This window comes from Furipterus horrens, unplaced genomic scaffold (genome assembly GCF_987537825.1).
Source record: "Furipterus horrens unplaced genomic scaffold, mFurHor1.1.pri manual_scaffold_6, whole genome shotgun sequence".
NCBI classification, from domain to species: domain Eukaryota; kingdom Metazoa; phylum Chordata; class Mammalia; order Chiroptera; family Furipteridae; genus Furipterus; species Furipterus horrens.
The window spans coordinates 84,778,189-84,790,631 of NW_028327176.1; the positions used below are offsets into that span (position 1 = coordinate 84,778,189).

The window sequence follows — 12,443 nt, forward strand, 5'->3', positions numbered from 1 at the left end:
TCGTTTGGGACTCTCTGTGCCTAGTGGATTTGTATGTCTATTTCCTTCACTAAATTAGGGAAATTTTTCTTCATTAGTTTTGCAAATAAGTTTTCAATTTCTTGCTGTTTCTCTTCTTCTGGCACCCCTATGATTCAGATGTTGGTATGTTTAAAGTTGTCCGAGGTTCATAATCCTCTCCTTGTCTTTTTGCATTCGTTTCTTCTTTCTGTTCTGAATGGATGTTTATTTCTCCCTTTTGTTCCAAATTGTTGATTTGAACCTGGCTTCCTTCCCATCACTGTTAGTTCCCTGTATATCTTTCTTTATTTCACTTTGTATAACCTTCACTTCTTCCTTTATTTTGTGGCCATACTCAATAATTTCTCTGAGCATCCAGTATTTTGAACTCTGCATCTGATAGATAGGCTATATCCATTTCATTTAGTTTTTTTTCTGCTGTTTTGTTCTGTTCTTTCATTTGGGCCATATTTCTCTGCCTCCTCAACTTGGCAGCCTCCCTGTGTTTGTTTCCATATATTAGCTAGAGCTGTTTGACTCCGTGTCTTGGTAGTGTGGCCTAATGTAGTAGGTGTCCTGTAGGGTCCAGTGGCACTGCCTCCCCTATCACCCAAGCTGGGTACTCAAGGTGTGCCCTTCATGTGGGATGAGTACACCCTCCTCTTGTAGTAGATTCTTGGTTGCTGTTGGCAAATCAATGGGAGGAATTTACCCAGGCCAGTCAGCTGCAAAGATTGGCTGTGACCACTGACCAACCTCCACCTTCTGTGGAGGATCAGCTGTGCAGAAGCAGGATGGTGGTGCTCCAACATGGTCTTTAGCTCTCCACTGGGTATACTGACCCTAGGGTTTCCTGGGTGGTGCAGGCCAAGGTCAGCCCCCACCTGTGTTTTGCCCGGAGCATGCTGCATGAGCTATAAAGCAATTGAAGGTGGCTGCTACTTTTGCTGGGCTTGAGATTCCCAGGCAAAGCCAAGCTGTGAATATAAGCTGGATGCTCCTAGTGCTGGGGCTGGAGCTGAGGCCAGCTGTTGCTTGTTTGATAGGCTTTAGGAAGTTGTGAAGCATGAGCCAAACCAGTCATTCATATGGAAAGCAGCATGTGTGGGCCCATAACTTGAATGCGTGGATCCTCTGGGGATCTCCAAGGCTGATCAAATAGTGTTAGGCAGGTTGATGGAGTCTCAGATATGGCACTAGCTTGCCAGCTCTGTGGGAGGAGGGTTTATAAGAGACAATGTCCTCTGCTCACCTTTTTGCCAGACACTTCTGTTCCTCCCTGTATACTACTGGTGCCTTTCAAGCTGCTACCCAGTACTGGAGCTCAGAGTGAGTGAGTCTGAGTAGGTGAGTCTGTGTGGGGGTTCTTTGAGAGGAACTGCTTGGGGCCCTAACAGTTTCTTCCGCTGACTCAATCCTCACTGGTTTTTGCAGCCAGAAGTTTTGGGGACTTATCTTCCTGGCACTGGAATACCAGTCTGGGGGGCCTGGTGTGGTGCTGTGACTTCTCACTCCTGAGATATTCCTCCTGAATTTTTTAAAAAATATACTTTATTGATTATGTTGTTACAGTAGTCCCAATTTCTTTTCCCTTTGTTCCCCTTTGCCTAGTACCTCGCTTCCCTCCAGCAATCCCACCTCCTTCCTTAGTTCATGTCCATGGGTCATGGATGTAAGTTCTTTGACTTCACCCTTTCCTATGTTATTCTTAACTCCCCCCTATTCTGTACCAACCAGTTACGCTTCTTAGTCCCTGCACCATTTCCCCATTTCTCCTCCTTCCCCCTCCCAGCTGATAACCTGCCAAATAATCCCTACACCTATGATTCTGTTTCTATTCTGGTTTGCTTGGTTGGATTTTGTTTTATTTTTTAGATTCAGTTAATAGTTGTGTTTATTGTCATTTTAATGTTCAGAGTTTTGATCTTTTCATTAAATAAGTCCCTTTAACATTTCATAATAATAGCTTGGTGATGAGGAACTCCTTTAGCTTTCCCTTGTCTGGGAAGCACTTTATCTGCCCTTCCATTCTACATGATAGCTTTGCTAGATAATCTTGGTTGTAAGATCTTGCTTTTCACCTTGAATACTTCTTGCCAGTCCCTTCTTCCCTGCAAAGTTTCTTTTGAGAAACCAGCTGATAGTCTTATAGACACTCCTTTGTAGGTAATGCTCAGCTTTTCTCTTGCTGCTTTTAAGATTCTCTCTTTATCTTTCACCTTTGGCATTTTAATTATGGTGTGTCTTGGTGTGGTCCTTTTTGGGTCTAGCTTGTTTGGGACTCTCTGTGCTTCCTGGACTTGTGTATCTATTTCCTTCACCAAATTTGGGGAGTTTTCCTTCATTATTTTCTCACATAAGTTTTCAATTTCTTGCTCTTCCTCTTCTCCTTCTGGCACTTCTATGGTTTGTATGTTGGCACGTTTAATGTTGTCCCAGAGGTTCCGAAGCCTCTCCTCATGTTTTTCAATTTTTGTTTCCTCCTTCTGTACTGGTTGACTGTTTTTTTCTTCCTTATGTTCCAAATCATTGATTTGAACCTCGGTTTCCTTCCCTTCACCATTGGTTTTGTGTGGATTTTCCTTCATTTCACTTAGCATAGCATTCACTTCTTCCCTTATGTGTTTGCTGTACTCAAGCGTATCTGTCAAGTCTGTGAGCACCTTTATCAACAGTGTTTTGAACTCTACATCTGTTAGGTTGGCTATCTCCTCATCTGTTAGGCTGGCTATCTCCGTCGCTTAGTTCTCCCACTGGAACCTTGATCTGTTCCCCCTTTTGGGCCATACTTCTCTGTCTCCTCCACTGACAGGCTCCTGTGTTTGCATCTGTGTCTTAGGTAGAGCTGTTGCACCTGTTATATTATGAGGGGTGGAGCCTTAGGTATTCGTCACTACAGCAGGACCCGTTTCACCTTGCTGTGGTGCTGTATGTGGGGGAGGGGTCTAAGAGGGAACAATGCCAATTGCTCAGTACTCGTCTCTTTTCCAGACACTTCTCCCACTTCCCATGTAGGACTGGTGTCACTTTAGCTATGCCCTGGTTGTGGTTCCAAGATTGGGTGGGTCTGAGGACGTTCTAGGACTGTGGGGGCACTTTAAGCAAGTGGACTCGGCTGAGAGACCGGCAGTTTCTTCCTCCACCCCAGCCCCCACTGGTTTTCACAGTCAGAAGCTATGAGGCTTTATTTTCACCGGTGCAGGAATTGTGAGCTTCACGATTTGGTCTGGTGCCAGGATCACTGCCCAGGTGTTCCTCTTGACTTTTCTAAAATTTGTGACTGGACTTACTGCTGGCCTGCCTGCCACTGCTACCACTACACCACGTCCTCTCTGCCCCAGCTCCGCCCCTCATACCTGTCTGGATGAATATTTCTTCTTTAAATCTTTGTTTGTTGGACTTCCATGCAGCTGAATTTTCTAAAACTTCTGGTTGTCTCTAGTTTTGAGATAATTGAATTGCTTCTTAGTTGCGGAGGGAGATGCAGTGTGTCTATATAGGCTTCCATCTTGGCCAGAAGTCCTCCCCTCCCGAATTTTTATCCACCACACCATTCTGCATCTGTGCCCCTCCTACCCATCTCAATGGATGTGCTTTAATTCTGTAGTTTTCAGACTTCCATTCAACTCAAATTCTGACGATTCTGATGGCTACTCTGTATTTTAATGTTGTGCGAAAAGGAAGCAATGTCTCTTATGCCGCCATCTTGACCAGATCCCATCTAGTTGTAATATTTTCCATAGTTGTGTGAGGAAGCAAGGCATTCACCTCTACCTTCATCTTGACTAGGAGTCTCCTGGACTGGTCCTTATGACATCCTACTCACAAAGCATTCTTCTCTAAAGCTCTCAAGAAGCCTTGGATCCACCACTCATGGATAAAACAGGCACCACCTGAGGAGGATTCAAACCCTGTTGCTGTGGTTGATCCTGAAAAGCTGGAGCTGAACTCTTGAATGAGATTTGAAATTTCTCTCAGAAGAAGACAGTGGGCCCAGTGCAAAGTGGCAATGTTCCTTTACTTTATCTGTTTACAAATTCAGGGACTTGGCTGCTTGATACTGAGTAAGGGCATGGTCCTTCCCATTGTAAAAAAGAACTAGCACCTAAACTGAGTTATGATTACTTCTGAATGAGTATAGAATATTATGAAAGTTTCAACTTGAAAGAAGCCTCAGTTTTTGGTTACAGTTATTCTTTGCTTACTTTCTGATCTTGTGGGGACTAGGAGGAACTTAGCTGTTTTGTTCATACCTGAAACTCTGTCTTTGCCCTTTGGGCTTCATGCCATTTGGACCCTGTGAGGGTCTTTTTTTGGTACTGGTTGTGTCTAATGTCCCTGCCAATTGGGCTTTGTGCCATTTGGATCTCGAAAAGATCATTTGTGATACCAGTTGGAGTGAGAAAACATATCTGCCACTTGGGCTTTGTGCCATTTGGATCTAGGAAAGGTCATTTGATGCTGGTGGGCATACAAACTAGGGTGAGAGAATGTCTTTGCCATTGGGGTTTCATTCCACTTGGACCTTGGAGAAGTCATCTGTGTGATCCGTTAGTGGAACTGGTTGGTGTGAGACAAGTTCTAAGGCTAGTTCCAGTCCTTCCCCCCATTTTTTCTGAAACTCTGTCCTTGCTTCTGATTTGTTTTGAAAAGAAACTGAGGTTTCTAAAGCTTAAAACTTCACATTAAGTTGGGAAATAAAGTAACAAAAGATATAAGGCATAGATATCATTGTGAATATTGGACTTTAGTGCAGCTGTCTTCAAAGTTTGTTTTCACTTAGAAGTTGAACTAGTTTACATGAAGGCTTTCTCAAACTGTCACTGCTTGATACCATTCCAGCAAAGGCCTTGCAGCTGAGTGTCTTCCCCACTTGATAAGCCACCTGAATCACTGCCTCCTAAGACTCAATGATTTGCCTGGACTATATGGTTGGGTTGTTGAAGTACGGGGCAGCCTACCGGCTTCATTTTCAAACTGGTTTTCTTTTCTGCCTTAATGGTTTGTACAGAAAAGGTCCAGAAGTGTTAAAAGGTGGAATTGTAACAGTCCCAACCTTGGTTATTTAGTTGTGGTTTTGATTGTGCCTTCAAACCCTCTTGCCAAATTTGTCACCTCCAGAATACAACAAAGTTGCCAGCCTATCCATCAATGCAATTCTTTGGACATCATGCTTGCTGCTTTATAGGGATAACCAACCACTTGGACCTTGCAAGATCCTTCTCCCTTGCATGAAGACACCCTTCCACTCCAGAACCCCTTTTGTTAGGGACCTCAGAACCAGGGGACAGGTAGGACTACATCCTTGGCAAGCAGGAAGCAGTTACAGAAGAATAAAACTTTCATCCATTACTAGTGTCCAGAATGTTAAAAGGGGGGGGGAGTTCTAATGGGGACCCCGCCCTCAGAAATGGGGGAAGGGTTGAGCTGCACATGCGTGTGTTGCCCTGGCACAAAGCATTCTGGGGGAGATGATTTAGAAAAGCATGCAGAAACATGGATTCCTTTTTTGGATCTTCCCATCCTTCCTGCCAGCTGGGGGCTGGAGGTCCTGGGCCCTGGACATTAGGGATGGTAAGAGGGGAGGGGAGGAGGTTTGGGCCTGCCAGCAGCAGGCCCTGCTCCCTTCCCCTACACAGACCTATTAATGGTTGCCGGTGCTGGCTGGTGAGCAGCTGTAGGAAATGGACAGTGCACCACGAGTAGGAGGCCTGGAAGCACAGACTCCAAAAGATGACTGAAGCTAGACAGTGACTGGAGAGCAGCTAAGCCACACATGTTTACAATACTTTTGGGTGGCAGAAAAGGTTCCTGGCACAACCTTGAACTGAGTTGGCAGAGGGTGACAGGGTTCTTTTCCTTTGGGGGTCTTAGACCAAAGGTTATGTGCCTTCTTCAGTTACACAGTTTTGTTCTTGCATTATTTTTAGTTCTTGAATTGATGTAGTAGTTGTAATGACAAATATTTAAATAGCCTTTTTAGATTGTTAAATAAAAGATTCCTTTCTTTTACACTAAACTGTCTTTGGAATCTTCCTTAGTAGGCAGTGAATGGCAGGACGTCCCCCCAGCCCTAGCAAACACACACACACACACACACACACACACACACACACAATGGTTGGGTTTGGTAACACTGTAGCAAAGAAGGGACCAGAGAAGGGATCCAGAGGCAGGGAGCCAGCAACAAAATCTAATTGAGAAGTCATGCTTCACCTGTTTTCCTGATTTCGATGGTCTTCATCACAGCGCCAAGCCCATGCATATGCCAGCTCCTAAACCTCAGATCATGTCACTGTTTTCTCCCTGGCACCATTGTTTCCAACTGTCTCAGACATGCTTAGTCAATTATCATGGCTTTCCAGCTTCCAAAGTGATGTTATTCTGTTCCCATTCTCTCTGACTCTCTCTTTTAAGTCACTCTATGTGGTTTTAATAAGGTTTTAGCTGCATTTATTCAACCCATCATCTTTGAAAAAGCTTCCAATTTATCTTTTTGCTGCCCCTCTTCTGAAAATCAATTCAGCACACAGCAGCCAGATTGATCCTTGTAAAAATATAAATTAGACCACAGCCCCTCCCTGCTTAAAGTTTTCTAATAGCTTTCCATTATGCTTTGAATTCTCTTCTGAGTTTCCATCATGGCCACCTGAACCCTATGTGACCTGGCCTTGCCTGCCACTCCTTACAGCACATTAGCTACACCAGACCAGAAACAACCTTTCTGTTTCTGGGATGCACCAAGCTCTTTCCTATCTCAGGGCCTTTGCACGTGCTGGTCCCCCCTACTAGCCACATACAGCTATTTAAATTTGAATTCATTTATATTAAATAAGATTTAAAATTCAGTTCCTCAATCACAATTTCACTAGCCACACTTCAAGTGCTCAACATCACAGTAAAATACAGAACATTTTCATCATTATAAGTTCTATCTGAACATCCCTGATTTAGAATACTCTTGTCCCACAACTCTTTTATATTGCTGGTTCTTTCCTGTCTTGAGGTTTTATTTCATATATCATTTACTCACAGCAGCTTTCTCAGACCACCCCTGACCTAATATAGTAAACCCCACTGCTTTCACATCCCTGTTTATTTGCTTAATAGCACTTAAGCAAGGTACTTAAGAGCCTGTGAAGTTCACTGATTTGCTTGTTAGCTGTGTTCTGTGTTATACTGTAAGTTCAATGAGAGCAGGAACCTTTTCTGTCTCTTATACTTACGTCTTAACCTCCAAAACAATGTCTAGCACATAGTAGGCACTTCACAGATATTAGTTGACTGAATTATTTCCTGATTACCTAACACAAAACCTGGCAGAAAATGAGGAACTGAGAAAAGTTAAATAGAGCCCAAACCAGCCCAATCTGTTAACTTGCAGGCAAAGAAAGCCATGTTTAGAGGGTCAGGGACCTTATCCATAGTTCCACTCATGCTAGTGGTATCCACTCTGTTACTGCTTCTCAAACTCCAATGTATGCATCAATCACCTAGGGAGTTTGTTAAAGTGTAGATTCTGATTCAGTCTGGTCTGGAGCCTGAGACTTTGTATTTTTAACAAACACTCCAGAGTTGCTGCTGGTGCTGGTGGTGGTAGGCAGACCTCACTTCAAGTAGCAAAGCACAAGCCACGAATTTATCTGCACAACTAAAGATGTTTTATACCTCATTATGCTTTTAGCCTGCACCAACTCTCGGCAGAAGTGAATTTCATAATATTGTTATTCTTTGGGTAAAGGTCTCAAAGTACAGTTGATTTTTCTTATTCATGGAGTTTTGTTCTATAAAGTAGCCATGAACACTGAATTAGCAAATACTGAGACTGCTGGCCAAGATGGAGGTGTAGGGAGACACACTTCGCCTCCCTCCAAAACCATAAGAAGGAATACAACTACCTCAAAACTACAAACAACTAGAACTACCAGAAAATTGAACTGCATGGGAGTCCAACAAAGATATAAATAAGAAATGCCCAGACAGGTAGGAGGGGTGGAACTGGGGCAGAAAGGACATGGTGTGGTGGCGGTGGCAGCAAGACAGTACTGTGGTTGGCTGGCAGAAAGTGCAGTCACACATGATAAAAGTCGGAGGGACACCTGGGCTGGAGCCTGAGGAGCAATACCAACCCTAGCTCACAGCTCCAGTGCCAGGGAAAATGCAACCTCATCGCTTCCGACTGTGAAAACCAGTGGGAGTTGGAGTGGCAGAAGAAACTGCCCGTCTCTCAAGAGAGTCCATTTAGAGGGCCCCCGCAGTCCTAGGGCATCCGTAAACCCACCCACCCTGGGAGCTATAACCAGAGCAACAGCTAGAGGGGCACCAGTCCCAAACGGGAAGCGGGAGAAGTCCTTGAAAAAGGGACAAGTGCTGAGCAAGCACCACTGTTCCGTCTCGGACCCCTCCCCCACACAGTGTGTGACAACGTAGTGAAATGAGTCGCAGGGCACCAATGAATACCTAAGAGTCATCCTTTATAATGTAACAGGTGTGACAGCTCTACCTAAGACACAGAGGCAAACACAGGAGGTTGGCAAGTTGAGCAGACAGAGAAGTATGGCCCAAAAGAGGGAGGAGATCAAGGTTCCAGTGGGAGAACTAAGCAAGGAGGAGACAGCCAACCTAATAGACACAGAGTTCATAATACTGGTGATAACGATGCTCACAGACTTGACAGACAGAAAAGGGTGAAGCCGAAGAACTTATATGCATGACACATGGACATGAACTAAGGGGGGGTACTGGGTGGAGGGGAGCAAAGGGAAAATACGTGGGACAATGGTAACAGTATAATCAATAAAATATACTTAAAAAAATGAATTAGCAAATATTTATTTTGTTCCTAGGGGAAATATGGGATTAGGTTCCTGCGAGTCTCAGGTCACAACATTTTATCGGCAGGTCAATATATAACCTTGTTTTATGTGTGTTTCTGTTTAAAGTCACCTTATGTAATAAATATTGTTGGCTTATTATTAATAAACTTACAGCCAACAGCACTATAACTGCTGCCTGAATGAAGCTCATCTAACACATGTATTTCCTCCATACAGCACGTCACAGCCTCCTTGCACTGAGGAAAACTAGACAGCACCTCAGCACTATGCTTAGGGGCTATTTTAAACAGTGAAATCACCAACAAAGAACACAAACATATGAAAAATGTGGCAAGAAATATACTATGAAGACAACATTGTTTATAGTATAACAGTCGAAAGAAGACAGAACATCTTGCTCAACCTCAAGTGGGAACTGTACACCAGGTAACTCAGATTTTTGCCTCTCTTTGCATGTCTGCAAATGACCATAAAAGTGCTGCAAGTACTGATTTTGGAGTTACCAATAAATTTTAGCAAGTAGGCCTATTTTCAGTACAGAATCAGCAAATGATGATGACTGACTGTATCTCCTTGTAATACCCAGAGCTGCCCATACCTCACTTTTCAGGATTCAAAGCTCAACTCTGTGTTTTAATTCCTCACACCCATCTTTGATCACCAGGGCTGCCCTGTGCAAATGGGGACTCACATCCAGGTGCCACTGTACAGGGCACAACCTGTTCCAAACACATGACTAGCCCTACTGATCACATATCTTTCTGACCTTTCCTTTTCTTTTTAGCTGAAATGTTTAGGTCTTTTAACCCTTTGAGTGCCAACGTCTCTGTGAGCATTGCTGACAAATTTTCCCAAAAGTGCCAGCATTGCTCACAGCGACTCTTTTTTCGATGGCTATAAATGTAAATAACAATGGAATGATTTGTATTTTATGTTTTGTTCTCTTTTTTTGTACCTCAGATTATATATTGATATAATTTTTTCTCATGTTGATCCAAATTTCAAATTACACATGGCACTCAAAGGGTTGAGTCTTCCTCATATGGAGGAGTTGGGTAGGAAATGGAGAGTAAGATACAGGGATCAGAGTTAGAATATGAGAGAGTGATAGCCTGAGAGGAATGGTGCAGGGGCAAGGTCCGGCCTAGCCACCTGCCCAGTGTTGTGGCTCTTACCTGAAGCTGATAGGCCAGGTCTGCCTGTGCTCGGCGGGTGTTGACCTCAATGTCATATGCAGCCTTCTTCAGCTCGTAGTCCCTTTGTGCTTTGGCCATCTCGATTTCACTCAGGTATTGAGCAGACACCTTCTCCTGCTTGGCTTTGGCTTCCTTTCCATACAGAGACCAGGTAGGGAGTCAGAGCCAGGAGGTGAAGGCCTCAGGGGGAGAGCCTGCTCCACACCAGGCTTCCCTGCCTTTGCCCCAGCCCTGGTCTCATCTATTTCCTCTGCTAACCCATTCCCACTGGACCCCAGTCAGTGGTGCCCCTCCCACCAAGATCCCCATAAGCCCACAGGGTACAAGTGATCCCCATCTCTCTCACTCGAATCCCAGCATCTCTCTTGGCTTCCGCTTCTCCAATCCGAGCATCTTTTTGGACTTGAGCAGTTCGAGCCTTTCCTAAGGAGTGTAAATAGTCCTGTGGGAGAGATGCAGAAACTGGAGTCCTTGGGAGCGTTTAAGAGGAGGGAGCAGGGAAACAGAGAGGATCAACTGTCCATGTTTACCTGATCATCGTGAATGTCCTTCAGAGTGTAGCTGACCACGCTGATGCCCATGTTCACGAGGTCTGAGGAAGCCACTTTGAAAACCTGCTCTGAGAATTTCTGCCTGTCCTTATAGATTTCCTAGGATAATGAGATGGTGGTAAGCAGGAACTTAAGCTCTCAGACCCTCTGGCCACTGTCTCCTACAAACTAGTTCAGTCCTCAGGACCCCCCTCTGGAATCCCTTCCAGATGTTTCCCTGCTGTCAGGCCCACCTCCACAGTCATGTGGGCCATGATAGCCCTCTGGTGGCCCTCCAGTGTCTCCAGTGCAATTTGGGCAATCTCAGCCTCAGTCTTTCCCAGGAACATCTGGCAGGCGGCGGCCAACATTTCTTTGTTCTGCCCCTGGATTTTCACCTGTAGCCACAGGAAGGGTGGGAAGGATTAGGTGGAGGTCTCAGGAAGCCAGGGAGGAAGCAGGGAGAGAGAAGAGAGTCAAGTACCCTGGAGAAGGTGAGACTAACAGAGAGAATTTCTCTGTAGGCAGAGGCTGGGAAGGCCACGGTCACAAGATCCCTAAAGTCTGGGGACAGAGAAAGTGATAGGTGAGTGGACTCTGGGGGAAAGGCTCTAAAAGCCTCACCTGGGCAATGCCAGTGACTGAGATGGGGACCCCGTGGCGAGTGTAAACCTTTTCACTCTTGACATTGAGGGTCAATGTGTTGAGAGAGATCCTAGAAAAAAAAAAGAGTAGACAGTGAGAAAAAGAGAAAGGAGAGAAAACTAGGATCCCCTTCCCTGGTTCTCTTCTTACCCACCTCTGGATCTGCTGGATGCAGGGCAGAACAAAGACTCGACCCCCAGCCACCATGACTGGGGGGCTCCGGCAGAAACCTGCAAGGTGAAGGGTCAGTGAGCTTGTGGTGGCAGGGGTAAAGCTTTGGAATATGGACTATAGAACTGGGGGAAGGAGGGAGGACAATCCCCACGGGGAAATCTGGGACCCGGAGGGGAGGCAGTCTGGGCCTGGCAAGGATAGCGTCTAGAAATCACAAGCTTGAAGCCTGGAGCGGGGCTGGGGTGGGACAGGGCGGGAGGGATGGATAGCGCTGCGGAGATCGGAGAGGGTTAAGGGCAGAGGCCAGGCTTCAAGGTGCTTTGGGGTCTGAGGAGAGAACTATACTTACCGGAGACCACCATGGCCTCATTCGGGCCACAGGTGAAAAACATGGCTCAAGCGGGAGCTGGAAGAGAGGAAAGAAAGCCTTTGGGAAGGGGGTGGGGCGCTGTGGAGTCCACAGGAGTGACTGTTTTCCTTTCCCGTCAGTCCCGCCCATCTTGCAGCCACCACCGCCCAGTCCCTTGTGCACCCAAGGGTCCGTTAAGCCTTTCCCCTGTGAAATCCATCAGACCCCCAGCGACTCCCTCTAGCCAGCTTACAGCCACTGCCTGAGACCCCGCCTGCAGTGAGCACAGCTTCTCCCTGATCTGATAAACCTTTCCGGAGCCTAGAGGCCCGCTCTCCCTCCCCGGTCCTCCGCAGCCGCACTCCATCTCCTTTCCCACTCCTACCTTCCTGGTTGAGGGGGGCGGTAGGGGAACCTGGGAGCACAGTCGTGGCCACTTGCACACAACCGTCCTGGAAGCCCAACCCGCTGCCGTGCGGGGGAGGGGGACCCACCCACCCACCAAACCGTACCCTGGGGCTGTGGCAATACAACCCCGCCCCGGCGGTGACCCAACCTAGGCCGTGCTTGGCCCGCCCCTCGCTCCCGGCAGGCCCCGCTCCGAACCCTGCCTGCCCTTCCCTTGTACGCGGCAGCCCAGCACGAGCTGTGAGTCCTGCTTTACCCAACCCTCACCGCCCGACCACTCCTTGCTCCGCCCCGGGCGCATGAC

General features: G+C 46.3%; 1 protein-coding gene across 3 annotated transcripts in view; it reads right to left on the reverse strand.

Moving 5' to 3' along the window:
• Positions 1-12,383, reverse strand: part of FLOT1 (flotillin 1) — a 30,057-nt gene extending 17,674 nt beyond the window's left edge. The window contains exons 1-8 of one of the 3 annotated variants that reach the window (XM_090282040.1): positions 12,288-12,383; positions 11,732-11,788; positions 11,363-11,438; positions 11,188-11,278; positions 10,818-10,961; positions 10,564-10,683; positions 10,380-10,475; positions 10,013-10,165 (exon numbers count right to left, since the gene is read on the reverse strand). In XM_090282040.1, coding sequence (XP_090138166.1) covers positions 10,013-10,165; positions 10,380-10,475; positions 10,564-10,683; positions 10,818-10,961; positions 11,188-11,278; positions 11,363-11,438; positions 11,732-11,774 — 723 coding nt within the window. In that variant the 5' untranslated portion in view covers positions 11,775-11,788; positions 12,288-12,383. Of the gene's footprint in view, positions 1-10,012; positions 10,166-10,379; positions 10,476-10,563; positions 10,684-10,817; positions 10,962-11,187; positions 11,279-11,362; positions 11,439-11,731; positions 11,789-12,116; positions 12,219-12,243 lie in introns of those variants that run through there. The other 2 variants (XM_090282039.1, XM_090282038.1) reach the window with 2 other exon arrangements.
• Between the last annotated feature and the right edge of the window lie 60 nt (positions 12,384-12,443).